This window comes from Mugil cephalus, chromosome 8 (genome assembly GCF_022458985.1).
Source record: "Mugil cephalus isolate CIBA_MC_2020 chromosome 8, CIBA_Mcephalus_1.1, whole genome shotgun sequence".
NCBI lineage: Eukaryota > Metazoa > Chordata > Actinopteri > Mugiliformes > Mugilidae > Mugil > Mugil cephalus.
The window spans coordinates 3,517,559-3,543,965 of NC_061777.1; the positions used below are offsets into that span (position 1 = coordinate 3,517,559).

General features: G+C 41.0%; 2 protein-coding genes across 2 annotated transcripts; one reads left to right on the forward strand and one right to left on the reverse strand.

Annotated features, from left to right (window-relative positions):
- Nucleotides 1–374: 374 nt before the first annotated feature.
- Nucleotides 375–7,215, forward strand: rfc5 (replication factor C (activator 1) 5). The gene is made up of 11 exons (XM_047591091.1): nt 375–548; nt 1,157–1,221; nt 1,969–2,105; nt 2,804–2,883; nt 2,983–3,056; nt 4,653–4,812; nt 4,892–4,973; nt 5,051–5,180; nt 5,912–5,989; nt 6,681–6,735; nt 6,830–7,215. Exons 1-11 carry the CDS (start codon nt 502–504, stop codon nt 6,927–6,929), a joined length of 1,008 nt encoding a protein of 335 aa, XP_047447047.1. The 5' UTR covers nt 375–501; the 3' UTR covers nt 6,930–7,215.
- On the reverse strand, nt 7,177–25,105 carry LOC125012021. The gene is made up of 18 exons (XM_047591614.1): nt 24,757–25,105; nt 24,291–24,638; nt 22,131–22,436; nt 20,971–21,219; nt 19,121–19,405; nt 18,780–18,893; nt 17,853–17,871; nt 17,201–17,340; nt 17,028–17,116; nt 13,429–13,628; nt 13,070–13,336; nt 11,267–11,469; nt 11,053–11,184; nt 9,629–9,729; nt 8,897–9,093; nt 8,083–8,172; nt 7,866–7,982; nt 7,177–7,715 (listed from the first exon to the last, which is right to left on the reverse strand). The coding sequence occupies exons 1-18, from the start codon at nt 24,806–24,808 to the stop codon at nt 7,475–7,477; spliced, it is 3,150 nt and encodes a 1,049-aa protein (XP_047447570.1). The 5' UTR covers nt 24,809–25,105; the 3' UTR covers nt 7,177–7,474.
- Between the last annotated feature and the right edge of the window lie 1,302 nt (nt 25,106–26,407).

Below are 26,407 nucleotides of genomic sequence, written 5' to 3' on the forward strand. Positions count from 1 at the left end.
ATAATAATATTAATTATAGATAAGCATACATACCCCCTTTCTTCTGTTTATTATTGTTAGATCAGTCCGTGTCTGACTTTTTGTCTGTATCACCACTGGGTAGTGGCATAGACCATATTAAGGCTTGTTGGTATTAACAGAAAAAAAGAGCAGCTCAGTCCTTATAATCAATTTATTTTAATTTGTTAAAGGCTTTTTCAAAAAGATTTATGTTTAAAGCCGTCGGAAAATATGTACATGTACTGTATATATTCGTAGTATCTTTCATTTGTTTGTTGTTTACATTTCTGTATGCCCTCTTTACAGCGCGCCATACGTCAGCGGAACTCCGCCCACACGTGGTGAGCGAATGACTGGATTGGTTGTACGCGGTGACGTCTGACGCACATTTTGGTGGCGGAGCGCGGCAAATCTGGCCACGGGAAGCTAACGTAGGACTTCCCTACAACTCTAAAAGTGTTTCACCGCAGGTTTACGTAAAATTAAGAGTTGTCAGGAGACATGGATTCGACAAGTAAACCGACGTTACAGTCCAGAAATTTACCATGGTGAGTGCAAGGTCCTTGTTTATTATAAAAAAATGGAGGCTATAGTTAGCGCTAGCTAGCTTACGTGCCTGTTTTGGATTCAAAGTAGCAGCTCGGCGCATTGAGCTAAGTTATATTTCCACATACATTTTTAAATAAACGTTTTGTTATATACATACCTTATGAGCTTACGTTTAATTCGGCATACATCCCATCGAAATAGTACGTCTAGCCTCGTCTTGGTGCTGCTTAATCCAACAGGCTCATGGGAAACGCTGCAGTGTCTGACAGCGGTTAAATGAATATTAGGTTGACATTTTGTTCGTAATAGTTGTTGTGGTTCAGAAATATACATGCCGAATTCAAAAGTGGCACACGGTAATTGAAATTTTGTACAGATACTGTAAGGTCATCGCATCTGTACCTACAGTTCGTAATAAAACATTTTAAATTTGACCAAATTTGAATGAAATTCATTTTGTAGTTGCCATAGCGGTTGAATCGTATTTAATTGTGCTATTTTGACTCTTACACTTGCATTATTGTCTTAAAGGTTCAGTCATATAGTGTTTAGAAGTGCCTCATTTTGATCACGGTACTGATTCAAAATGTGTTTGACTATTTTCCAGGGTTGAGAAATACAGACCAGACACACTCGATGCCCTGATCTCACACAAAGATATTCTGAGCACCAGTAAGTATGTGGACTGCAACGAAAAGTAGTCCCAAAGTCACAGGCCCTCAGACTTCAACCCTGACTCCACTCCACAATTACATATATGGATAAAACTGTACTGTTTTATATAATATCTCTATTTTGGGATATTTCAATCCTTATCGGAGGCTAATCCAGGCATTTTTCAAATGATCAGATGGACCCAGGATCTTTTGTAGTTATTTATTTTAGGTCTGACATAAACCAGAACCACATCCCTGTAGCATCAAAACATCATCTTCTGTTTTATCGCTGGTTGGTTAGCGTCAAATCTGCCAAAAATAAAACAAAGAAGAAGAAGACGATTTCTGCTGTGTGGAAGAAATTAGTAAATTATGCATAAATAATGTGGAGGTTTTTTTTGAGGTGGTACAAGGAGATTGTTAACCAGTGCTACCGACTTGATTCACCACGTAAAAAAAAGAATCACAAATACATCAAGTCCACTCAGGCAAAAGCTGCAATAAAACAACAACCATCTCCTCGCTACATTAACTTAGACAGAAATATTTATAGGACTAAATATATCTGTGATCTAGGAGAATATAAGTAAAGCCTTTAAGAATCGGCCGATACTGAATATTTAGCTTGTGGGACCCGATCTATTTGTCGTCTGTCATCCAAAGTAAACAATGTTGTCTAACTAAACCAGGTTATTAAAACACACACAGACGTCACACACCATTTACACATGCTTTATTTTTTTTTTTTTATTTGTCTCTTAAGTCCAGAAGTTTATCAGCGAGGACAAACTTCCCCACCTCCTGTTCTACGGCCCCCCAGGAACCGGCAAAACGTCCACCATCCTCGCCTGCGCCAAGCAGCTCTTTAAGGGCAAAGAGTTCAACTCCATGGTGCTGGAGGTAACGCTACAAGTCCTCAACCACTAAAACCTGGTTTTATAGAGGCTACACGGTGACGCCACGTCGCCCTGAGTGGCAGAGACACGGTGAATATATCAGTAAATACAACGAGAGCAAGGAAAAATGTGGATCATCAGATCAAATTAAGGAGAATTGGACTCGACAATGATTCATATGAACTAGTGTGGATTTGGAAAAGTGGATTAGCCTCAGCTTCAGTTGGTTTCAGTCATTTCAGTTATGATAAATGTAGCTAAATAAAAGATGCTAACGCTAAGAGCTTTACTGAGAAGTAACGCTGTGACTACACCAAAACAACAACATCCACAAACTTATCTCACAGCCTCCAGAACGTAACTTAAGAAGTAAGTTAAGGTGTGATTACATCAGTAAATACAGCATAAATTAATATTATTACCTGACACCAGGGTTCTGTGTCTGGATTCCAGCTGTTTCTTTGTAATTTACTTCTCTTTTCTTCAGCAGATTTCTGTAAAAATATAAAATATATCTGTGGCTGCTTTTCAAATCTGTTGGTTCAGTCAATCACACAACAGCTCTTGGCATTTTTTAATTAATTAATTACAATTTAGATACTATTAAAACCTGTGATTCAAACTAATCTCTATTGAGATTAGAAGGTGTCTGATATTTTTATTTTTTTTGGATGAAACCTTGTGACTGACTGTGTTTTGTAGCTTAACGCCTCAGACGACAGAGGCATCGACGTCGTACGAGGTCCCATCATGAGTTTTGCCAGCACCAGGACCATCTTCAAGTAAGACTCCGACTCTCTCCTGGTGTTCAGAGAATCTGTTCTTTCATTTTTTATCTGCTTTAATCACTCTGATCAGCTCCCTGTCTATGTGTCCTGCAGGAAGGGCTTTAAGTTGGTGATACTGGACGAGGCCGATGCCATGACCCAGGATGCCCAGAATGCATTGCGGCGAGGTGAGCCATCTGTCGCGCCCACTGTGAGCTCACACGGCTCGATGAGCAGCCAGACCACTTGGCTGCCGCTGAATTACAGTGAATCTGCCTGGAAACCTGGAAAATCACACACAAATGCGTGTGATTAAGTTTGGAGCTGGAGTGAAACGGGAACATTTTTATAAAAAAATGTAACAAAGCTTTGTTTTAAGATTGTTTAGAACAGAATTAAATAATTTGTAAGTATATTTGTCATATAGTTAAACAATACGGCTGCTACGAACAATTACTTTTTCAATTATTTAAACTATTTGTCCACTAATCAGATAATAAATCATCTGGTTCACCACTAAATTATCAATGAAACGATCCCCGTTAAATATTTAACCTTTTATCCGTTCGTTTTCTCTTTTAATCTTTAACTTATTCATCATTTTAACTGTAATGTAATGTAAATGTAATAGATTTAACCCTTTATGGGACAAGGAACCATATTTGGTAACTTTAAAAAAAAAAACACGTTTAAAATAACATCCCTGTTCCCTTCAGTCATTCAGCCAATCAGAGAAGATCAAGGAAACATTCTCAGGTCTAATATGGTTCTTCAAGGTCCCCCTCTGCTTTATTAGGTTCACTGCAACAAGACGTGTCCTAATGTCGACAAGTGTCTGTTCAAGGACCCTCAAACTGATGTAGATATTAAGGAGGGACCCCAAACCTACTATATGTGTTAAACTCCACCTAGTGCTATTTATAAATGCACAGTTTGTCTCAGGAAACCATTCACACTCACACCTACGACCAATGTAGAGTCAACAATAAAACCTAACGCACCATCGGCCCGAGTCTTCTCATAAATGATTTGATTCTGTCTCAAGCTTCATGCTTTTTGCTGATGATGTCTCATTAATTAGTGAAGCTAATTCCAGAATATCAAAATCCTCTGAATGCTTCCAGATAAATAGATCATTAGATACAAAAAGCAGTCTAATTTTATTATATTCACGATTTCTGTCGGAGGAAACAAAGCGGTGAAGTCATTAGAAAAATAAGTGGATCCTTAATTTATTCACATCTTAGTTATTGTAACAACAATAAAGTTAACCTCTACTACTTAAAGTTAACCTCTACTAATCAACCGTCTCCATCTGAACCTTTATTTAAAAAACTTAACATATCGTTATTTAATGACATTGTTTCACTTCGGTCCTGCCTTTTTATTTATAAATACATTTATTCTCCACATCTGCTTCATAAATCCTTCAAAGAATGTTTAACTGTTAACTCTCAGGTTCATTCTTACGAAACAAGACATTAAACTTCATCCTCATTTTTGCCGATACCTCAATTACTTACAGAGGTTCGTTAGTTTGAATTCATATTTTCATTTAGCAAAAATGTTGCTGCTCCATTAATGCATTTTAAATCCAGACTGAAGTCCTTTTAAATAATAATAATAATAAGTTTTTGAGTTATATTAATGTCTTTACCTTTGTTGTTGATGTTTTTCTTCTATGTTATAGAGCAATTAAATAAATGCGTGTAAATCAGTTACTGACACTAAGTTACGATGAACCTCGTTCCCTAAACCCCGTTTTTTATTTCTGCTCTCTTCAGTCATCGAGAAGTTCACAGAAAACACCCGGTTCTGCCTGATCTGTAACTACCTGTCTAAGATCATCCCTGCGCTCCAGTCTCGCTGCACCAGGTTCCGCTTCGGTCCTTTGTCCCCGGACCAGATGATCCCCCGACTGGAGCACGTGATCCAGCAGGAGAGGTGAGCCCACGGGTTCAGTAACGTCTTCTTTATGCCGACGATGAAATAAATGGAACTTAAAACGATGGTCTGTGTGCAGCATCGACATCTCTCCGGATGGAATGAAGGCCGTAGTGAACCTGTCGTCGGGCGACATGAGGAGATCACTCAACATACTGCAGGTAAAACCTCAACGTGGCCACTGAAAACCATGATAAAAAATATTATCATTCTGCTTAACTGCAGGGTGTGATTTCAGAGCACCACGATGGCGTACGGGAAAGTGACGGAGGACACGGTGTACACCTGCACGGGACACCCCCGCCGCTCAGACATAGCCAACATCCTGGACTGGTGCCTCAACAAAGACTTCACCACAGCGTACAACCGTATCCTGTCAGACACAGCTTCTCCTCCTCCTCTCCAGACTAACATCACGCTGCATTCAAGGCAGCTTAGGGAAAATACGAGCTCCAAGTTGTTAGATTCAGATTCAAACAACTTTATTAAGGGGCACAGTTTGGACAGTTTGCATGATATTACACAATACACACACGATGGGAACAGATAAAAGTGGAATAAAAAAAAAAATAGAATTAATAGATAAAACTAAACCTAACAGTTAAAAAAAAAGGTGCTCAGGTTAAAAATTATATAGAATTTAACTCAGAAACCAGTGCTTCCCAAATAAAAATAAATATCTGGTGCTCAATAAACCAAACGTTTATTATTTCTCCTCCGATTTAACCTGTAACGTAAGAATTTCCGAGTTTTCATGAAGGCATCACCTGGAGAGTAAATTTATGAATGTGTCTTAACTGCAAACAAAGGACTTAAAATTAGTAAAATAATAATAATAATAACTAATAAATAAATGTTAGGATGTGAATTTTGAGGTTAGAATATGATCTACAGTTGTTTTTATATAAATTGAAACTGGATTAAATGGTTAAATTAAAAGTCATGTTCTCAGGAAGCCGACACTTTTCTCATGCTTCCTAAAACATGAACCGGTTTCTGTTAATATTAATCTGTACAGTGCACATTTTATTTTGAACGGCTTTTGAAAATTGTAAAAGTGAACAGTAGGTGGTGCAGCTCCCTAACACGTCGGCCACAGAAATCCTGCAGCTGAAGACTCTGAAAGGTTTGGCTCTGCACGACATCCTCACCGAGGTTCATCTGCTCGTACACAGAGGTAAGATCAACAAACACCCAACAAACACCCAACAAACCACCAACAACCACCTCCCGTCTCTTTACAATGACTGGAAACATGTCTGAACAGATGGAGTAAACAAATACCAGAGCATCATATTTTAATTTCATCTAATTATATATCACCGTATTTTTTTTCCCACACATTCACAACATTTTCTACTGGTTTATAGAGGAATTAATGCAGTAGATTGACTAAGGATGAACTATTTTAATGTGATGATGAGTAAATATTGGAGAATAATCCCACACTAGTGGTAAAATCTGGGGACGTTTACAGCTCAGAGATATAAAAAATAATAAATAAATGTTATGATGATGATATGAAGAAACAGGCACAATTATAGTTTCATTTATTTATTCATATTTAAACATATTTAAACTGTTATGTCTGTGATGTCAGTAGCAGTGCAACCAGCTACCGTAATAACTGTAGTCTGCGTGCAACATTTTTTCTCTCATTCATAAAAAGCTAAAGTTGAGGACATTTTCGGGGACAGCTTCAGTTGTGTGTTTAGAAACGCTACATTTAAAATGTTCCAGCTGAACAATGTAATAATCCGTTAAAGTCATTTTAATGCAGAAATGTTGACTTTGGGTTTATTGTTGACAAAGGTTAAAGCTCTTTCAGCCTAAACAAGTGTCTGATTTTATTTCTTCCTCCTTTCCAGTGGACTTTCCTCCGATCATCCGACTCAATCTGCTCATCAAGTTAGCCGACATCGAGTAAGTGCGATGCTTGAGTTAAGCGACGGTAAATTTTGCTCATGTGCTCACCTTTTCATTCTTTGTTTGTTTGTTTGTGTCTCGTCTTCCGAAGGCACCGACTCGCCTCGGGAACCAACGAGAAGATCCAGCTGAGCTCCATGGTGGCAGCTTTCCAGGCCGTGAGGGACCTGGTGGTCAGCGAAGCGTCCTAGCGCCGAGACGGACGTCTGCAGAAGAAACGCGCCACGGACACGCGAAGAGAAATGTTTTACAGGTTCTGTTTCCAACCACACGGTCACGTACCGGCTCATATTTTACTAACCTCATTCTCAATCTGTGCTGCACCAGTTTGCAGCTCTGGACACTTAAAATAAGATGTTGGATTCTTCTCTTCACTGTCACCAAGTATTTCATCCATCCATCCTCATAATAAGAATAATAATGACTTAAACATGTAAATGTGTTTTCATGTGTTTAATAAAACTATTTTCTTTCCTATAATAAGTCCAGTTCTCTTATATAAACAACGTGTAGATACAGTAGTAGTGGTAGTAACAGTGGTGGTATGTGCAGTTTTCATAGTGATTATAATAAATGCATAAAATACATTTGATATTTACAGAATAAATTAATAACGGTAGAAAAAACGGTGAAATTCAAGTCACGTGTGAACATAGTTTATGCGTCGTTCTACAGCAGCAGTGCAATAAATGGGATCCTTATTGTAGGAATGTTGCGTCTAAACTAAATATTTCCACTAAGAGTTCAGACTTTCCCACTCGTCGTCGACTTCGTCGTCGTCTTCGGAGGAGGAGCAGCAGGTCTTCAGGCATTTCGGGATGTTCCTGTAGGTGAGGTACTCGTGGATCCTCTTGGGGAGCGGCAGCGCCTCGATCTGGTGCGTGGACACCGAGTGGCGCAGGATGGACCGGCACAGGTGGCTCAGGCTGGGGACCGTCATGGGGGACCTCCAGAACCTCACGTGGCCGTCCCTGGTCCTGGGGGGGAGGAGGGGGGAGATGAAGGTGGTGAAAGATTAAAGAGAAAGAAGGGAGGAGGAAGAGGAGGGAATAATGAGGACGAGGTGAAGGAGGAGAAGAAGGTGAAGGAGGAAGTGGATGAGGAGAAGACGGTGGGAGGGTTTTTACCCTGTGGCCACTACGCCCCCTTGTGGATGGTAGTTGCAGCAGAGTCCGTTAGACTCCTGGTCCTTCTTCGTCTGCATCACCATCCCTCTCTCTCCAGGCTCCCAGATCCTAAGAGCTCTGAAAACAACACAACACAAGAGAGAGAGACGAGCGTGAAACAACACGAAACAACGTGAAACAACAAAAAAAAATGAAGGAGAGCGGACGCAGCGCTCACCTGTCGTCCGTCACGATGGCCAGGTGTAAACCACTGGGAGAGAACTGGATTGATGATATTTGGCTTTGCCCGTAGTCATCAAAGTAGTCGCTGTGTAGAAAAGATTATATAAAGATATATAAGAAAAGACGTGAGGGACGTAGAGCTACTTTCAGCTGCAGTTTAGTATTAAGAGTGCAGGGTATAAAAGATGAATGATAAAATAAAATAAATACAAGTATTGGCAAATGTACAAAAAGTACTGAATTGCTGATGAACCAGTTGTAACTGGGTTACGGTAAAATAAGTATTTTTAGCCCAAATAGCTGTAGATGTACGAGCAATTTTGTGCCATTATTGAGTGGCGGCGCCTGCAGAGCCCAGAATGGCCGCCAGGGGGCAGGGCTCTCATTGTCTATTAAATGCCTTTGGATAAAAATAGAGGACCAAAATGGGTGTGTCAGTGTCCCCACCTGGTTCTTACATTTAACTTCTTATTTTCTTTTGTGCCAACTTTGATTAGTCGAGAACAAAACCACTTTTTGTGACTTTTTGTGATAGAAGCTTCAGAGTCTTGGCTTTTAAAAGAGACCAGGACCTTGAATGAGCTCCAAAATATGCATGAACAGCTTTTCATTTACTTTGGCAATGTCCCTCAGAGGCCTACAGGTTGTTTTTGTTCATTGAAACAAGTCACTATGGGTGGAAACGCTAAGAGGTCAAGTGTTTATTGTGGAGCCGTAACAGCAGCAGGAAGGAAAGACCTCGCACAAAACAAAGAAGTGTCGTTTTAGATTTTAGACTGAGATCGATGTCTGGCGGTTGATGAACTTACACCAGCGTGACCAGCTTCTCGGCCGTGTACGGGTCCCAGAGGTCGATCCACCAGCTGGAGCCGCTGTAGGCGGCGGTGGCGAGCACCGCTCCGTCCGGAGAGAAGTCGCAGGACGACAGGAGGTACAGGGTCTTATGGGTCCCTCCGCTCAGGTTCCTGATGAACGTGTACGAGCGCAGACTCCACAGACAAACCATCTGACGAAGGCAGGAATAAAACGCACAGTTATTAATAAGACTAATTAGCCCAGAGTCGTTCCTCCTGCAGCGGCGACTGCTACAGAATCCAGTAATTTGATTTGTTTCAGTGTTGAGACAGAGGACGTGCAGAGACACGGAGGGATGTTTAAGAGGGAATGAGGTTACACAATAATGCTGAGCCGTCTGTTTGTCTGTGCAAATGAGAGCGTGTCAAACGAGCACTTTAACAGGAGTGTGAAGGCTCCAAACGACTAAGGTCGAACCACTGCATCATCAGGAGAGACGGACTGAACCAAACTCACCAAAAAAAACCTCTTTCAGTCGTCTCATTGTCTGTGAATAATGAACTAAAAGTTGTGCAACCGCGCAGAGTGAGCCGCTCGTCTCCTGGACTCAGAGCTGCTTCATGAAACGATAATTCTTCCCACCCTGTTTTACGGCTCCCTTTTTATTTTTTTTTTTTTGGCTCCTCACTCATGCACTAGTTTGCGCTTCCGGCCGCTGACACACTTTCGCAAATAACACAACTCACTCTGTCAAACCTGCCAATGGAAGCGATCATGCTGCAGTCGGACGAGACGCAGCAGCAGCTGATCCAGTCTTTGTGGCCGGAGAGAACCTGCACCTTTTTACCTGTGGGAAGAAAAGACTCGTTAGGAGACTCTTACATAAGTTGATAAAGTGGAAGAGAACGTTTAGTTTGGCTCACAGAGTTTAAACAGACTCTAATAATCAGACAAACACACTTAATAACCATGTAAACACTTTGTTTCTCTCTGATAAATCGATTCTTTCTGCACACGTCTGCTCCACAAGTTCCACAGAATTCACAAGAACCTGACATTTGCTTGTTCAGTTCACGGCTGCAAAAGCTTTGTGGATTTGAGTGATGTTGTCTGCAGACGTACAAACTGAGCGCACAAGCAACATGGATCCATGAAGAACCCTAAATCAGCACCGATAAACTCTAAAAATAAGAGAAAAGGTTTGTCTGTGGTAAGATGAGATCCTCTACTCAGCCTCAGGGCAGATCAAACATTAGCTTAGCTTCATTAAAAGCCCTAACCTGAACATTCACGTTAATGAGTTTCCCACAACAACACCTCCCTGCAGATGTTTCAAAATAAGAGCATTCAATAAGAAATGAAAATGAAAATGACCAAATCTGAAATCGATGCAGATTGTGTTAAGTTTGTATTAACTGTGTCATGCAGTAACTTAGAATAATGTGACCTGGGAGAGATCTCTTAATAAAATACAGTAAATTACACTGGTGGAACAGATGTAATTAGAGAAAAAATAGATAAATGTCTCAGTCATCTCTGAGTAAAATAATCCTATTTCTATAAATGTCATACAATCTTTTTTTTTTTTTATGGATTTTATTATCACGAACCTCTTGCAATTACGCCACGGACCACTAGGGGGCACTGCTTTAAATAATGATAAGTACATTATGAAAATATTTAACCTTTTACAGAAAACATTTATGCACAAAAAGAAAGAAAGAAAAAGTTTTCTTGGACACGTCTCTGCAGTTTTAGTGGATTCGTCACTATTTACCATAATTAATGGTTACAGACGTTATTGGTAGTTTAATTGTTGTTGTTTAATTTTTTCATTATCATTAATGTTTTAATACTATTTTTTAGTGTATTTTATCACCCTAAATGTTTTAAGTGAAGTAAAAGTGCAAAGAAATCACAAAGCTAGAAGAAATTTTAAAAAATGAGCGTTAACTTAACAGAAGCTAAATCTAAGAGTTATTCGTGTCCACGCTGAAGGTGAAAAGGTTCCAGACGTATTTACCCATAAAGCCGCATATTTACTCTCTATCGTAATAAGTAAACACTTGTCGTATCAGTAAGTGCTGCTTGTGAACGCCACTCGAAAGCAGAGAAAACATTTTCTCTGCTGAACATCTGTTTGCTGCAGCGAGTCTGGACTTCAACGCACCTTTGTGAGCCAGGTCCCATATTCTCAGAGTCTTGTCCCGGGAGGACGATATGAGCGTGAGCGTCCCGTTCTGAGGGAAGACCAGGTTCCTGACGACGCCCTCGTGGCCGTGGAGATCGAACACAGCATCGCCTGAAGAGAGACGTTAAAGAAAAGTCAGTGTCATTAACAAACGAGGAGGCAAACAGATGTTAGAACTAAACCCGTTTCTCACCTGTAAACACGTTCCAGATTTTGATGACCCCGTTCTCCAGACCTGTGGCCAGGAGGAGGCTGCTGCTCTCTTTTGAGTTTCTCTTCGCCGGACGAGACGCCGCAGCTGATTTCGGGGGTCTGGGCCCGAAGGCGAGTCCCCACAAGGGGTGATCGCAGCTGAAGCTCTTATCTCCTCGGTCGGTGTCCCCGTTCTGACCGTCTCTGTGGGTGAGAGGAGCATCGAGAAACACAGGCGCCGTGAAAAAAAAATTACTCGAACGTAGGCGGTGGAGCCAGAGACTGAAGGACGCTGCGTTCAAGTGCTCGGATCTAATCAACCGAGCTGTGATGTTAACGCTACTGGAAATACCACCACCACCACCACACAAAACGTGACTGTAAATCAGACGTACAGTTTGGAATATTTCATTAGAGTTAAAATCATCAACTTCAGCCCTCGTCAACACATTTAGCTGCAGGAATACACAAACACAGTAATTAAACTTAATATGTCTGGAGAAACGTAGTTAAATGTGTTTTTCAGTGGCTCGTTTTAGATGCTGCAGACACAAATAAATAGATATTAAAGATGTAAATAACAGGGACATTTTTACAAGGAAACGCAATCAAATCTGGTCATTTTATTGTGACATAATCATCATAATTGGTATATAAAGATTATTCTTTTTCCACAAGGCGTTTCTATTGCACAGCGACCTTTAACCTACTGAGTATTTAAGTGTTTTTTTTTTGTTTGTTTTTCTACTCACGTGACTATTTTTTTCCACTGTGCTTAAAAACGCTTTGAATCTCAATAATAAATTAATAATAATAATAATTTAGAAGTGGTCATTTTATTCGGCTACTGTTTTTTTCAAAATTAAAGGTGCAAAGATGTTACATTGACAACTGTAAAAAGCAGCCTTCTCTGTGGCTTTGTTTCAGTAAGAAGCTTCTGCAATGTCATCAAATTCATTTCCCTCCAGATCTTGTCATCAGGGAAGAAAAACTCCATTGAAGGAACAACCTGGTCATGCATATTTAGGAAGTCAGCTGAACCTGGACCCGCAGCTTTCTCTGACTGATGCAGCCAGTGATTTGACCCTTGTGTGGTTGTTGAAGAAATAGAAACCACTCATTGCATCAGATGGCGTTGAATAATTTGTTGTATACCAGTTGAAAGATAATCATCATACCTATTTACTTTGTAGTGTGTGTATAGGGCTGTCAAAATTAACGCATTAATGCAAATCTGATTAAACATTTTAATACAAAGTGTTATGCACATTCTGCAGGAAGGACTTTTCTTTGCACCGAAGCACTTCTAGCTTAAAATACCACATTAACACCAACCATATGTTAGTCTGGTAGTCGCCCAGTTTGAAATAAACCAAGACAGAGACAAGCTGGCAATGCTGGCCTGCAAATATCTGTCCGCTCCTGCAACCACTGCTCCATGTGTATAAATAAGAAGTGGTCAGGTCTCCTCCTGTCACAAGACAGTTTGTCTTAGTAGCTGCTGAAAGAGCAGGAACATTAATGTGGGAGAAATGTTGTTTTTTTAAAAAAAAGTTGTTTGCAAAATAAAACACGATTAATATAGATTAAAAATAAACGATATTTAATCTAAATGAATCCTACGTGATTAATCTGATATATATTCAAGCTAGAAGGTTACATAATCACTATTCACTGTCACCTGGTGATGAGTCAACACATTATTTTTTTTTTTGCTGCAGCAACCGGAATGTACGGGACACACCTGAACGCCTCACGTAGTTGGAGGATTAAATGATTAAATGAACAGACAGGTGAAACCTACTCGGAGTCCAGAGGCCAGGCGACCACCCACACGACGCCGTGTCCCATCGACCAGGCGAACCAGGCTCCGTCCGGGGAGAAGTCCACGCTCCACGTCTCGCACCCGGCCCGCTCCAGGAGGGACGGGGGCCGCCGGGTCTTCAGCTCCAGGAACAGAGCCGGGTCGGAGGCTGCGGGAGGATGGAAACACGGGACGAAGTCAGCGCTTGACGGATTCATCCCTGACGGCTGACCTCGCTCTCCTCCGTTACCCGCAGTGACCGCTGCCCTGGTAACGGAGCGTTGCGATGACAACCCGCGCGAACCCCGGATATATACACACACACACACACACAGTAAATAGACGTTTCTGGCACTTACACGGCGGCTGCAGCTCCTCCGGGTTGTTCTTCGTGGAGCACATCGTCGCATTCTTCGCTTTTTTCACGCCTGACTTCCTGAGTTGGTCGACCCACTTCCACCGCTGGCGTCCATTTAACCGAGGGCCGTGGACTGACACTGACACTGTGACACTGTGACACTGTGTCCGTGGGATGAAGCGCCTTCGCTATGTGAAGAATTTGTGGGAAAAGTCACAAGCGGACCAAGTGTTCAGCTGCACGTCTTCCTGTTCTCTGAGTCACAGTGTTCTATTGGTACAGTGTTGCTCAACGTGGTCACGTTTTTCTTTCCCTTACGTAACCGTAAAGCCGTGGCCACGCCCCCTTCCCCTCCTTCACAGGATTAAAATATGTGAATGAAGACAGTCAGCTGTCTAGGTAAATGCACAGGGTTGTTTCTACTTTTCTTTATTTTATTTGATTTTAAATATAAAAACTAAAACAACAACAATAATAATGATTTTGGGGACTTTAAATCCCCTAATCAAATAAATGAAACAGAAATATTGTGCTTTTGTCCTTGTTTACTGAAGAAAATCAATCATTTGCTCATATCTGTGGGTTGTAAAAGTAAGTCAACCCTTGTTTTCAGTATCTTTGTGCAGCAAGAAAAGCAACTAACTGTTTCTGCAGCGGCTTGGAGGAATTTTAGTCTCATTTGACTGTTCTTCTGTAGAAGAACTGATGTCCTGACATCTTTTTTTTTGTTCCAGACGTTTTTCCTTGGTCCAGATGCAGCACAACTGGTTCAAAGCAGGACATTAGCGCCCCCATGTTTCGTGCTGGAATGCAACGTTGGTTCATCTCCAAACATGACTCCTCTCATCTAAACCAAACTTTGGTTTCATCCGGCCACAAAACATTTTTTCCCCATTTATCTTTTGTGTTGTTGCGAGCGCTCTGTACTTTGCTGTGGTTTGTTGGGGACAAAAAAAAAGGACACAAATAGGGTCGGGGACAAACTGCTCTCCATCGTGGACACTCCTTCACATCCAGGACTCCGTCCAACTTTTAAACAAGTCACCTCTCTGTAATAGATAACTCCATTTTATTAATATTGACTATCATTCCTCATCTATATTCTTCCATCTCTATTTCTTGTATATTTCTTCATATGCTAATTTTGTTTATTTTTACTTAAACTACTTTTATTTTATCTTTCTTTTTACTTGTGGTTCTTAACAGTGTTTTCATGTGCAACTGTGACCAGACTGTTGCTGATTTTTGGGTGTGTCCTTTATTATGTCTCCATGTATTTATAGATACGTTTTATTTATTTATTTTTTTTCTCATGAAGTGTTACGAATGTTCAAAGAGAAATTTCTGCCACTATCTGGGTGAGCCCATAAAGCTTTATCTTATCTTGACGTTATTACACCCTCGGGTTCCTTTGTGACTTCTCACACTGTTTTCGGAGCGATCTTTGCTGGTGAAACACTCCTGGGGAGGGGAACGGTCGTCCCTGCCATTGTGTGAGAGGCGTGGTGCACCAGGGTTAACGCAGACAGAGAAACAACCACTCACACCTGCAGCCAACTAACGATCACTGGTTAACCTGACGAGCACGTCTTTGGAATGTGGGCGGGGCTAGACGCACCTGAAAAAAACCATCAGGAGGCTCAAAGAGGACAAAGTTCAGACCCACTGCAACAATTTTCTATAAATTATACAAATGTATCTATTATTTATCAGTACATATACTTTATGTGATGGACTGTACTGTTCAGGTTTTGCGTTTGTGATCGATACTGAAATATCGATACTTCCGATACCAGGTCTTTAAGCTCTAAAATCAATTCCCAAATCAAAATATCGATACTTTTGATACTTCAAACAGACAGTGGAAAGTAACTAAACTATTATTGAGTTGTGGCAACACAACAAACCTTGTGAAACACGTCAAGTTAAACTATTTTATAGTTAAACAATCATTTTTTTAGTGTTTGAAACAGCATTTTCACATATTTTGTGTGATTGTGTCCTCAGTTTTCCTGTTGTTGTATTAGCTCGGCTATATAGTAAATGAGGCCACTTCCGAGATTAAAATAAATAAATAGGTTAGCCTGATGTCTTGTATTCACTTTTTTCCATTTACCAGACACATTAGGGTGTATTTACACAAATGTTTGGATCGGTATCGCTGATATCAGCCTGATTTTTACTCAGTATCAGATCAAAAAGAAAATCAATGGTATCGAACGTCACTGTTTTACTCTAGTTTGAACATTAACAAAGTTAAATTAAACATTCGGTGTTGCATTTGCCGTCTCAGTTTGTTTGAATCCATTTCGTGTCAGAAATGTTGTCGTCATCACAGTGGATGTGGAATTAAACGACACAGCTTTGTCAAACTAATAATAATTTAAAAAAAAAGTCTCCACACTAACATCTTAAGTTCATACAGTAGCATAAATTATTCACATCCCGAGCACTTTTATTTCTGACGGGTTACACTTAATGGTCCTCCGTACAGAACGATGCATTATTAAAAGCACCACGAGTTGTATTCATTTTGTTTTAGTGTGTTCCAGGTTATAACAAGTCCATGAATATTTCCTTTTGGTAAAACTGTGCATCCACAAAACCAATATATTAACTATTTACTGCCATTTATCAATGTAATTTAAAGTATTATGTTATTCAATGTATTTCCCAAGCAGTGATTTAATCTATAAACTCTTCAAATTAAATTTAAATCCTCCTAAAATTGTCAGTTTACTATAGGAATAAAGACTCAAAGCTGAAAAACAGAGAAGATGAATAATAATTAATTCAATATAAGTATTGAACATTTGTCCAACTTTTATTTAACCTCCTGAGACATGAGCTTTTGTTTGGTTTACATTGCATAAGAAGTATAAAAACAAGTGGGTTTTGGGGAAAAAATAAAAAAAATAAAAAATGATGTCCTCATGTGTGGACATGGGGATTATTTCACAAAATATTAAAATAAAGTCAAAAATATGTAACAAAATATATAAAATGTTAATTTTCATGTCTGGACATTTCTGTGCAAAAGCAGAATTGCAAATAATGACGTCACAACGTGTGTGTTTGCCTTTAATGTCTTTAACAACTAGTCTCTAGTTATGAGGAAGAAAGTTTAAACGAAGCAGAATAAAATGCCACAACCTTAACGTCCCCATATGAGGACGCAGGGTCTCAGGAGGTTATAATTTCCCTCAGAGTGTGGCTCAGATCCTCCTATATTCAAATCATTTTCAGTAAGTTTGTTGCATGTGTAACACAACCTTTCTGACAACTGACCGACCGACTCTACCACATTTTGTTCTCTGCCTTCTAGACTGGGGGTAAAAAAGTCAAAGTATGTGTTCATTCATGAAACCTGAAACAAGTCACACTGGTTTAAACACCGTCATTTACTGCAGAAATGTCACACATTCAAAATTCTGTACAAACAAATAAATCATAGAAATAACCTTAAAAAAAAACAACTCCCAAATGTTTTTGTTCTTTTCCAAACTTCAGTTTTCTACGAGCTCTGAACACGTTCTCATGGAGAGTATGTTGGACTGATCTAAAAAAAAAATGGGACATTTATCTAAAAAATACCTAAAATGTTACAAGATCCTCGGGCTCTTCTGTCTGTGCCGTGTCTTCCTGCTGCTGTGGGCTCATGTCAGCAGCTTCTACATCCTTGTGATCACCTGCATGAAAAGAGAGACACATTTTTAGACTCTAAGACAAAACGAAAATCACCGTTAACTTTTATTATTATCATCATCTCGTACTGGACGGGATCCGGTGTATCTGGACGAGCGTGGTCTGACGTCCGTTGGGGAGCGGAGGCAGCTGGGGGACGGTGTCCTGAAAGAACTGTTCGTCGTCCGACTCCACCAGACTCAGGACGTCTCCTCTGTCCTCCATTTGTCTGGAGACGGGAAATATTATGACGACCTCACGGCACGGGAGTCAAACTCATTTTAGTTCACATACGGCTCAGTTTGATCTCATGTGGGACGGACCAGCAGCACAACAAATAAGTGCACTTTCAACAATATTATGCTCAGTTCATTATTTACACATACACCGATCAGGCATTACATTATGACCACCTTCCTAATATTGTGTAAGTCTCCCTTGTGCCTCATCAGAGAATAACATGTGTCAGGCTGCCTTCAAGGAGTGTCATTACTATAGGGTGGGGGTCTGGTTTGGTGTAGGTGGGTGCTACATGTCTAAGTAGCATCCACATGAATGAATGTCAGGCCCAAAAGTTTCCCAGCAGAACACTGAACTGTCACAAGATGGTTTAAATGTTATTTACTTCTCCTGTCAGTGGTCATAATGTTGTGGCTGATCGGTGTATACTGGCTGCTACACATATGTAGTTTAGCTTTAAATCGTGTTAGCATGATTAGCAAAAGTAAATAGCAGACTCACCCAAAGCCGCTGCCATCACCTGAAAGAAAAACATAAACAGACATTGTGAAATTTGTCAGATTTCTATTTGATTTGATTTGATTCTGCAGATTTCTAAAAAAAAAAATTAAGATCATTATGGGTTAAATTTAAGACCAAGTATGAAAAATAAAAGAAAATAACTAAATTTATTGTCATTCAACTTAGGGCTGGGTAGGAACACCAGTACTTTCTTTCATTATTATAAAAAAGGTGGTGGTGAAGATGGAAAGGTCCGAAAAATGAAACGGCAGCATGAGAAGATTTGTACCAAAGGGTACAAAGACGTCCCCGTTTTGGATGACCTGTCCCTCGGCTATAAATGTCCCTGAAAATGTCCTCATTTTAAGCTTTTTATGAATGAAAAAAAAACGTTGCACACAGATTACAGTTATTACGGTAGCCGACCACACTGCAATGACATTATAGACATAACAGTTTAAATATGAACAAATATGAAACTCTAATTGTCACAGTTTCTTCATTTCATCTCGATAACATTTAATTTGTTTTTTTAATTTGTTGTTTATGTCCCGATGGAGCCACGTAAACCTGTTTTACTACTAGTGTGGGATTATTCTACAATATTTACTCATCATCACAGTAAATTAGTCCATCCTTAGTCAATCTACTGCATTAATTCGTCTCAACCAGTAGAAATATACATGAAAAATCATGTATCAAACTATCAGCTCCACTAATGAGGAACAGAAACATAATAGGTCGGGAGCAGACGGGGTCACACTGCAAATGAAGCGGTAATAAATGTAATAAATGGAGCTACAATGAAAAATCTGCTCGTATTTAAGCCTTTTAAGACCCTTTAAGACTCTGCAGAAACTCTCTGTGCAGACCAGATAAGCTGAGGGTGGATTTGTGCTTATGTTGCATAAGACAAACAAAAGTTACCCAGGCATATGTGATGTCGGCTGGAGTAAACCACTTTGGCCACGACCACGGCCGATCCCACGATCAGCACGGCGATGAAGACGCCGATGATGGCTCCCGTGAAGGCGGAGGAGTCTGCGGAGACCAAAGAGGAGGACAGGAGAGCGATTAGGAAGCGCAGGGAGGGAGGGAGGGAGGGAGGGAGGGTGGAGCTGCAGGTCGGCCTGCATTCCTGAGAGGGAGCGCACGCCTGCAGCGCCCGGCTCACTGTTTACATCTCTAGCTCCTGTTTATCTCTCGCAGACGCGAGCGGAAATGCAACAACAACACGGGAGGACGTCTCCCTCGTCCCCCGCACTCACTCTTCACGGTGAGGAAGACCTCCAGCTCGCACACGCCCAGCAGGTTCTCGCTGCGGCAGAAGTAGTAGCCCTCGTCCTCCCTGGTGGCGTTGACGATGGTCAGCCGGAGGACGGGGCCGTCCTCCGAGAGGACGTACTTGGACCCGGGGACGATGGCGTCCTGCTGCAGACCCTTTCTCCACGTGGTGTTCGCGGGGGGGATGGACGTGGTCTCGGTGCAGCTGAGGGTCACCGTGGTGGCCTCCAGAGCCGAGACCATGGGCTCGCCATCGGGGTAAGGACGCTCTGAGGGAGGGAGGGGGAAGCAAACACGCAGAGTCTCAGAGAAAAATAAAGGTTTGCATTTAAATCTACTACCAGCATTAAGTAAATAATTAAGGGTGCACGTAGGGCACAAACTAAACTATTAACAATGCATAGTTCATGATTATCATGATCGGAGCAGGTGGAGAACACTGGAAACGCCAGAAACAGGGAGAACAGGGAAGTCTGGCTCTGACATGCAAACAAAACTAAATCCAACCGAATCTTCTTTAAGCCACGGTAAATCCATTAAAACGGCATTCTGTGGTTTTACACGGGGTAGGATCCAGAATAGCTGCTTCCAAGTCTTAATGCTAAGCTAACAGGCTATTTATCATAGAGACGTGTGAGTGGTTTAACCCTGAAAGAGCCAATAAGTGAAGCTCTTTACCTGAAATACTGTGATTTAAATGAGAACAGATTCATTTTTGTCCGTTTCTTCTAATTTGTTGCCATTTATTAATCTGACAGATGTTTTCTCAACTAAAGCCACATTAAATGACCTTTGTTTTTTGTTTTGTTTAAATCAGATTTTGAGTCTTGATTCGTCTTCCAAGTTTTCTGAATCATCAAAGACGGTTGATAACGATAAGAGCGACTTTTACACGGTTGCGTCATCTCTTTATTTCTATAAAGTATTTATGTGATGATCTACTGAGTGAATCACTAACCAGCTACACAACCTGCATGTAACAGTGTCCTCAGAGGCCGGAGTCGGTCTTCACACTACAACTTCAAGCAAGCTAATTAATATATTAATAATAATAATAATAATAATCATGTTATATCAGTGTTTAGCTGCATCAGGGGAAACTGTGCAGAAGATAAAGTGAACGTTAGAACTAGAGTCATTGTTTTGCAGCGGGACAAAAGGAATGAGTGCAGTGGATCACTATGTAAAATATGCTTTACTCTCCATGCACACGGCTTTCTACGAAACATTTCTCACATTCCTCACAAGACGCACCATCTACGCGTGGGTTTGGTTTCAGTTTAGAGAGAAGAGACGAGTTCTCTGCTGAAAAAATCCCAACGTTAACCATCGGTTACGTGGAGAATTTTAAAATATTTCCAAAAACCAAGAGCAAAATCACCGCACTCTCGACCAGGATGTGTGTAAAAGTGTAAAAATGTGCACATTTGGATCAATGCATCAGAGTAAGAGGGTTTGTTAGGGATGAACTGCAGAGATACAGTGTGCAAAACAAAAAAAAATCCAAAAAGAAAGCGATTAAATCAGATATTCTGACACTACTGGAAGGAATATTTGTTTGGCAGAATGATTATAACGCTGGTTCTTGCACTGTTTATTTGCAAACCTGCCCTTAAGCCTCCTAGTTACTTGGAATAATCAATTTGTTTCCAGATAGTGAGGCTGATATTATTTCATGTCTATTACTAATAACGAAAGTCTTGGAAAGACTGAGCTCACCCTTTAACGTCAGCGCAGTGAGTAATGAGCACAGGAAAATACTGCAAACAATCGACACACCCTCAAGAGTAGAAAGTACATAAAACATTCAGCAGATTGTTCGGCGCATGCTCACTGAGGACGACCGAGCACGACTTCTCTTCCCCCGGCGGGAGCAGCGGGTGCCGGGCCGAGCACTTGACGGTCTGCCCGTCGGACAGCAGGGAGCGGTTCAGCGCCACCGACAGGTCGTCCGTCACCGTGAAGGCGTCGTCCTCACTCCAGCGCAGCTCCGGGGTGGGATACGCTCCGGGCCAGGAGCAGATGAACTGGGACGGGTCCCGCGAAGACCCCCACATGCAGTCAGGGTGTCCGTCTGGGACATCTAGCAAAAAAAAAAAAACACATCAGTGAGCCAGAGGGTTTAGGGTAGAAAGTTCACTGCAGGTTAAACACACTAGATTTGAATAATTCTCCCATTATGATTCATCATTGTGTGGCTGTCTGTTGGTTTCCTTCTTCTACTGCCACAAATCTCTTAACTTGGATTCATTAGTAAACTGTAAAAGTATCTTAGAGTTGGTTTAGAGACACGAGCTCTGAGATTCATGGTTCTGTGGTGGCGTCCGAAGTTTTGCATTTTTACAGAGTGAAGCGCTCGCATGCAGTCCTCAAAACGAGTCGACTGACCACACATCCTAAACTGATTTGGTTGAAATGTGCGTGCACAACAGAATGAAGCCCAGATTACGAACTATAACAGCAGTCGTCTGTCCAGGGTTTCCTAGAAAAAGAAAAGTTACGAGCAATCACAGCAATTCAGCAATTAGACGGACTTTAATGAGCCACAAGGGAAAAAAGGCGCGAGTGCTGAGAATACGGGCTGTGCTTCAAAGAAACAGATGATATAAACTTCAGACCACGACAGAGACTTTTATAGCAACGACGACGCCTTCAGCAAACTAGTCTGACGACTGACGGCCACTTTTCCCCATCTTTACCAAATGTTTGGTCGTTTGTGTGTATTTAATGTCCGGACACTGTGGAGCCTGTTCAAACACATCATCTCTTTAACACCCTGCACGTAGTTTTACTGCTTGAAATAAAAGACGATTGAATGCAATTTCATTTCAAACCGAGCCCAGATTGCTTGGCACCGTCTGATGCACAGACTTCTATGTTTTAGGCCTTTTATTTCAGTGACCTCTGGATTTATTTTTAAACAAACGGGTTCTTGCTGTTTGCAAATGATAAGTATTATTTAGACATATTCTTAGTTCTTCACAGGTTACTTACAGTACACCAGCAGCTGGGTGCTCTGATTGACCGTCTTCTGAGAGACATTGTTTTGGGCGCTGCAGCTGTAAACGCCTTGGTGACCGGGCTGAATGTCGTCTATCCTGAAAAACAGCCAGGACCCAGAGCGGGAAACCAGCGCGTCGTTGCTGGACCCAGCTCCGCTGAAGGCCCAGGTCAGCCGCTGGGACGGGTAGGACGAGGCGGAGCAGTTAAAGGAGACGGACGAGCCCCGCCGGACGTAGAGTGTCCCGTTGGACAGGGCGGTGGCTGGGCTCACGGACGTGGACAAATCTTCTGGTCCATCTGGAGGAAGAAATGCACATTATGAACGGGAGCTTCGCACAAGCTCACGTGAAATTATACTGCATGTGATAAATTAACTTAGATGTTCCTGGAAAAACAACCTGTCAAATTTGCAGAAGTGGTCGTTTGTAATAAAAAGTTATTAATTAGCATCGTGGGCCATCACCTGCTCTCCTCAAACTTGCTTTTGCAAACTTTATATGTCGTCAGCCTCCTCAACGCTTCGACTCTGGGATAAATTGAAGGATTATCTTATCTTGGTGCTTCTTCAGTGCTACTGTTTTTTCTCGTAACGGTGACTTTACGAGCAGACTGTACTTTATACCTATATACCCACTGACCTCCGCTCGTTCCAGCGCATCCCACAGACACTTGACCAGTTTGGGATCCAGTGAACTTGGAGGCCATGTCAATGCATTGCGCTGTTTTTCATGTTATTTTGAGTTGTTACTAAAGGAGGTTTTGTTTTTGGAGTGTCATTACTATGGGGGTGTCTGGTCTGGTCTAGGTTGGTGCTACATGTCTAAGTAACATCCACACAAATGAATGTCAGGTTCAAAAGTTTCCCAGCAGAACAGTGAATTATCAAAAGCTGTTAATAACATAATGTTATTAACTTCTCCCATTGTAGCTGATCGGTGTATAAATACATTTTCAGTGAACATCTGTTAATCTGCGTCTCTTTTTGACGTCCTCCTGGACTATTTTTATTCCTACTTCCACAGAGAGAAGCCACAGTGAAGAATTCAGTTTGATTTGCTCCTTATTTGTTCAGTTTAGAAAGACATATAAAAGAATTTTCTACATTTCTTCATAAAACTAACTCAAACTTTTACTGGAAGTTCTGTACAATAGACAAACAACCCAACTAATCAAATTAAACAGAAATATTACAGTTGTGTTTTTGTTTATTCAGAAAAATGAGCCAATATCACATCAGATGCAAAACTAAGTTCACCTCTAGAATAACAATTTCATTTCAAATTAGAGTCGAAAGTTACATCAAAGTACATGAAGGCAACAGACAGATGAGATACATGAGGAGCTCAGAAAAAGAGTTGGAAAAGGTCACAAAACCACCTCTAAAGAGTATGAACACACATAATAACACACAGTCAGACACAGGAGTGGTCCACCAACAAGGATCACTCCATAATAGTCTGAGAGGAACCCAGAGGAACCCAGAGGAACTTCTAAGCAGCCACTCAACAACCGTGGTGTCTGTCCAAACACAACATTTCTAGAAGACAACTGTGATGTTTAGTGGACAGATGAGACCAGAGTAGAAAAGTTTGGTTTAAATGTTTGGGCATCGTCATGTTTGGAGATGAACCAGCATCAGAACCTCATCCCTCCATGACACATAATGTCCTGGTTTGGGCCTGTTCTGCTGCATCTTTTTGGCCTCAATGAATTCTGAATTCTACCAGTGAACTCTAAAAGAAAACGTACAACAGGAACGCACCGTTAATCCAACAGAAGCGTCGAGGAAGAACCTGAAGCATCGGTTCACGAGTGGAAAACAACATCATCTCAGAACTGAAGTGGTTCTGTCGACCACTGATCAGCAGTTACCAGAAACATTTAGCTACAAGGAGCTCACAGCAGATACTGGAAATGAGGCTTCACTGACTTTAACAACTCACAGATGTGAAACAAGATTCAATTTCATGAAGAAGCAAACACATCTGTTTAATTGGGATCTCTTTATCTACTCTCAGGATTTTGTTTTGAGACGTTTTTGTGCAGAAATGCATCCTGTAAATTCTCACGCTACTTGTCTGTTGAAGTAGAAGAACCAGTTTACTGTCATCACACTCTTTCCGGACACCTGAGTGTCCGTCCGCTACTCACCGACCACTTGAAGCTGCATCAGAGCCCGGAAGATGATGTTACTCGGCAGCGTGGAGATGCACAGGTAGCTGCCCTCGTCTCCAGGTATCACTCCCCTAATGTTCAGGCTCCCATCATACAGCACGACCAGGCGCTCCCCGGTGGGAGAGGAGCTCCCGGAGGCACCGCCGCCGCCTCCTTCTCCTCCTCCTTCTCCTCCTCCTCCTCCTCTAATGACTTCTCGTCCATTTTTCATCCATGTCGTCAAGGACGGTGTTACGTTACCGACGGTGTAACACGGAAGTAGAGCGACGTCGCCCGGTGAAGCTGTCAGCGAAGTTTCGGTGGAGTCATCACCCGAAACTGTTGCTTTTCCCCCAGGAGGGCGAGAAAAAACGAGATTAACTGGGTGGATTTATTCAAACTCACCTGTAGACTCACCTGGTGACAAAAATAAAAAAATTAAAAAATAAATAAAACAACTCACCTGCCGCAAGTAAACACAGGTGTAGGAGCGCGACAGGTGCGACTATCTTCATGATAACATTGCCTTCCAGAAATAAAGGAGCAAAAAGGATTCCGGTTCAAACCTGTCCGACTAGTTCACCTGTGCGCGCCCGCGTGTGACACACACAGTGACACGGTGGACACCAATCCGCCCATTTTTTTTTTTTTTTTTTTTAAAGCCACGGCAAATAACTAGAGAGTGTGCAACAGCAGCAGCAGCAGCACAGGTGACCTCGTGGCGCGACTCCTGCAGCAGCAGATTTGTGGAAGCGGTTTTCAATGTTTACTGAAGCGAGATGGTCCGGAAACTTTGGCACGACTGAGACCACACCCCGAAATCACCTTCTTAAGGCGACAGTAACGCGTTTTAAAGCTGCGTGCGCCTTCTGCGCAAGCCCACTTTGGTTTTTACCGTAATCACGACAAGGTTGGCGCTATAGAAAAAAAAAAAAAAAATCCATCGAAAACTGAGACGTTGCGCTTTACAGCCAACGTGGTGCCATTACGGTAATTCACTTGCACAATAAACAAAAACATAGAAAAAATAGGCATGTAAATAGTGTTTTAGTATTTTTTTCACCAAACATTAGATAATACAACACAGAAAATAGACATAAGACATGGGAAATGACCGTGTCACAGTAGCGCAGAATTAGGTACGAAATATATGCAACAAAACAAAACAAAACAAAAGAAAACAGGAAAAAACAGTATCAAATTTGAAAGAATGTACAAAATATACAAAAATATACAGCTCTCTGACAGTCAGTATTTACAGTGTGGTCAGGGAATTTCAAAAATGTAAAAACCAAAAATGGAATATAATATAATTGCTAGGATCCGTAAACGTAGACTTTTCTCCTTTTTTTGTAATTTTTACTTCTACCTCACTCTTTTTTTAAAAATTTTTCTTATGTCTATATTCTTTTCTTATCTCTTGGATAAAATAATTTCCCTGCAGGGATCAATAAAGTGAATCTTGAATCATAAATCACTGCAATATTATTTTTGAATATGGTCATGTTCACTACAAATAATAACAAATGCACAGATACATAGATTGAATAAAAAGATTAAATAAAATGATTAAACACATAGCATATATCATAACAATAGCAGAAAATAAATGTTTCTCTCTCACGTACATAATATACAGATTAAAAAAATCTAAATGAACAAAATACAAAGGATTGAAAAGAGAGTTACAAAATACATATTGTGAGAAAAATATACTAAATAAACAAAATATAAAATCTAGATTTAAAAGCGAGAAAGTTGTGAGATTTACTAAATTTAAAGATTTTTATTTGCAGCTGACTTCCACTAAATTAATACCTAATATTAGGCCATGACCAACCATGTGGTATTTTAGCGACCAGCGCCACCTGGCGGTCGTTCACGTGTAGTCAGATTACTGAGAAAAAAGCAAAGTTCATCACACAGCAGCAAATATAAAAGGCGTTACGAGATAATTTGCCTCAGACTTCGATTGGTTTTGTGTCGTAACTTGCTTCTTTACTAGTTTTCGGGTGTTAAATCTGTTACTTATATTCATTTGAAAACGGATCAACAAAACAGACACCGCTGTCATCTGCTAATATCCACAGCGAATAATAATAATAATAATAATA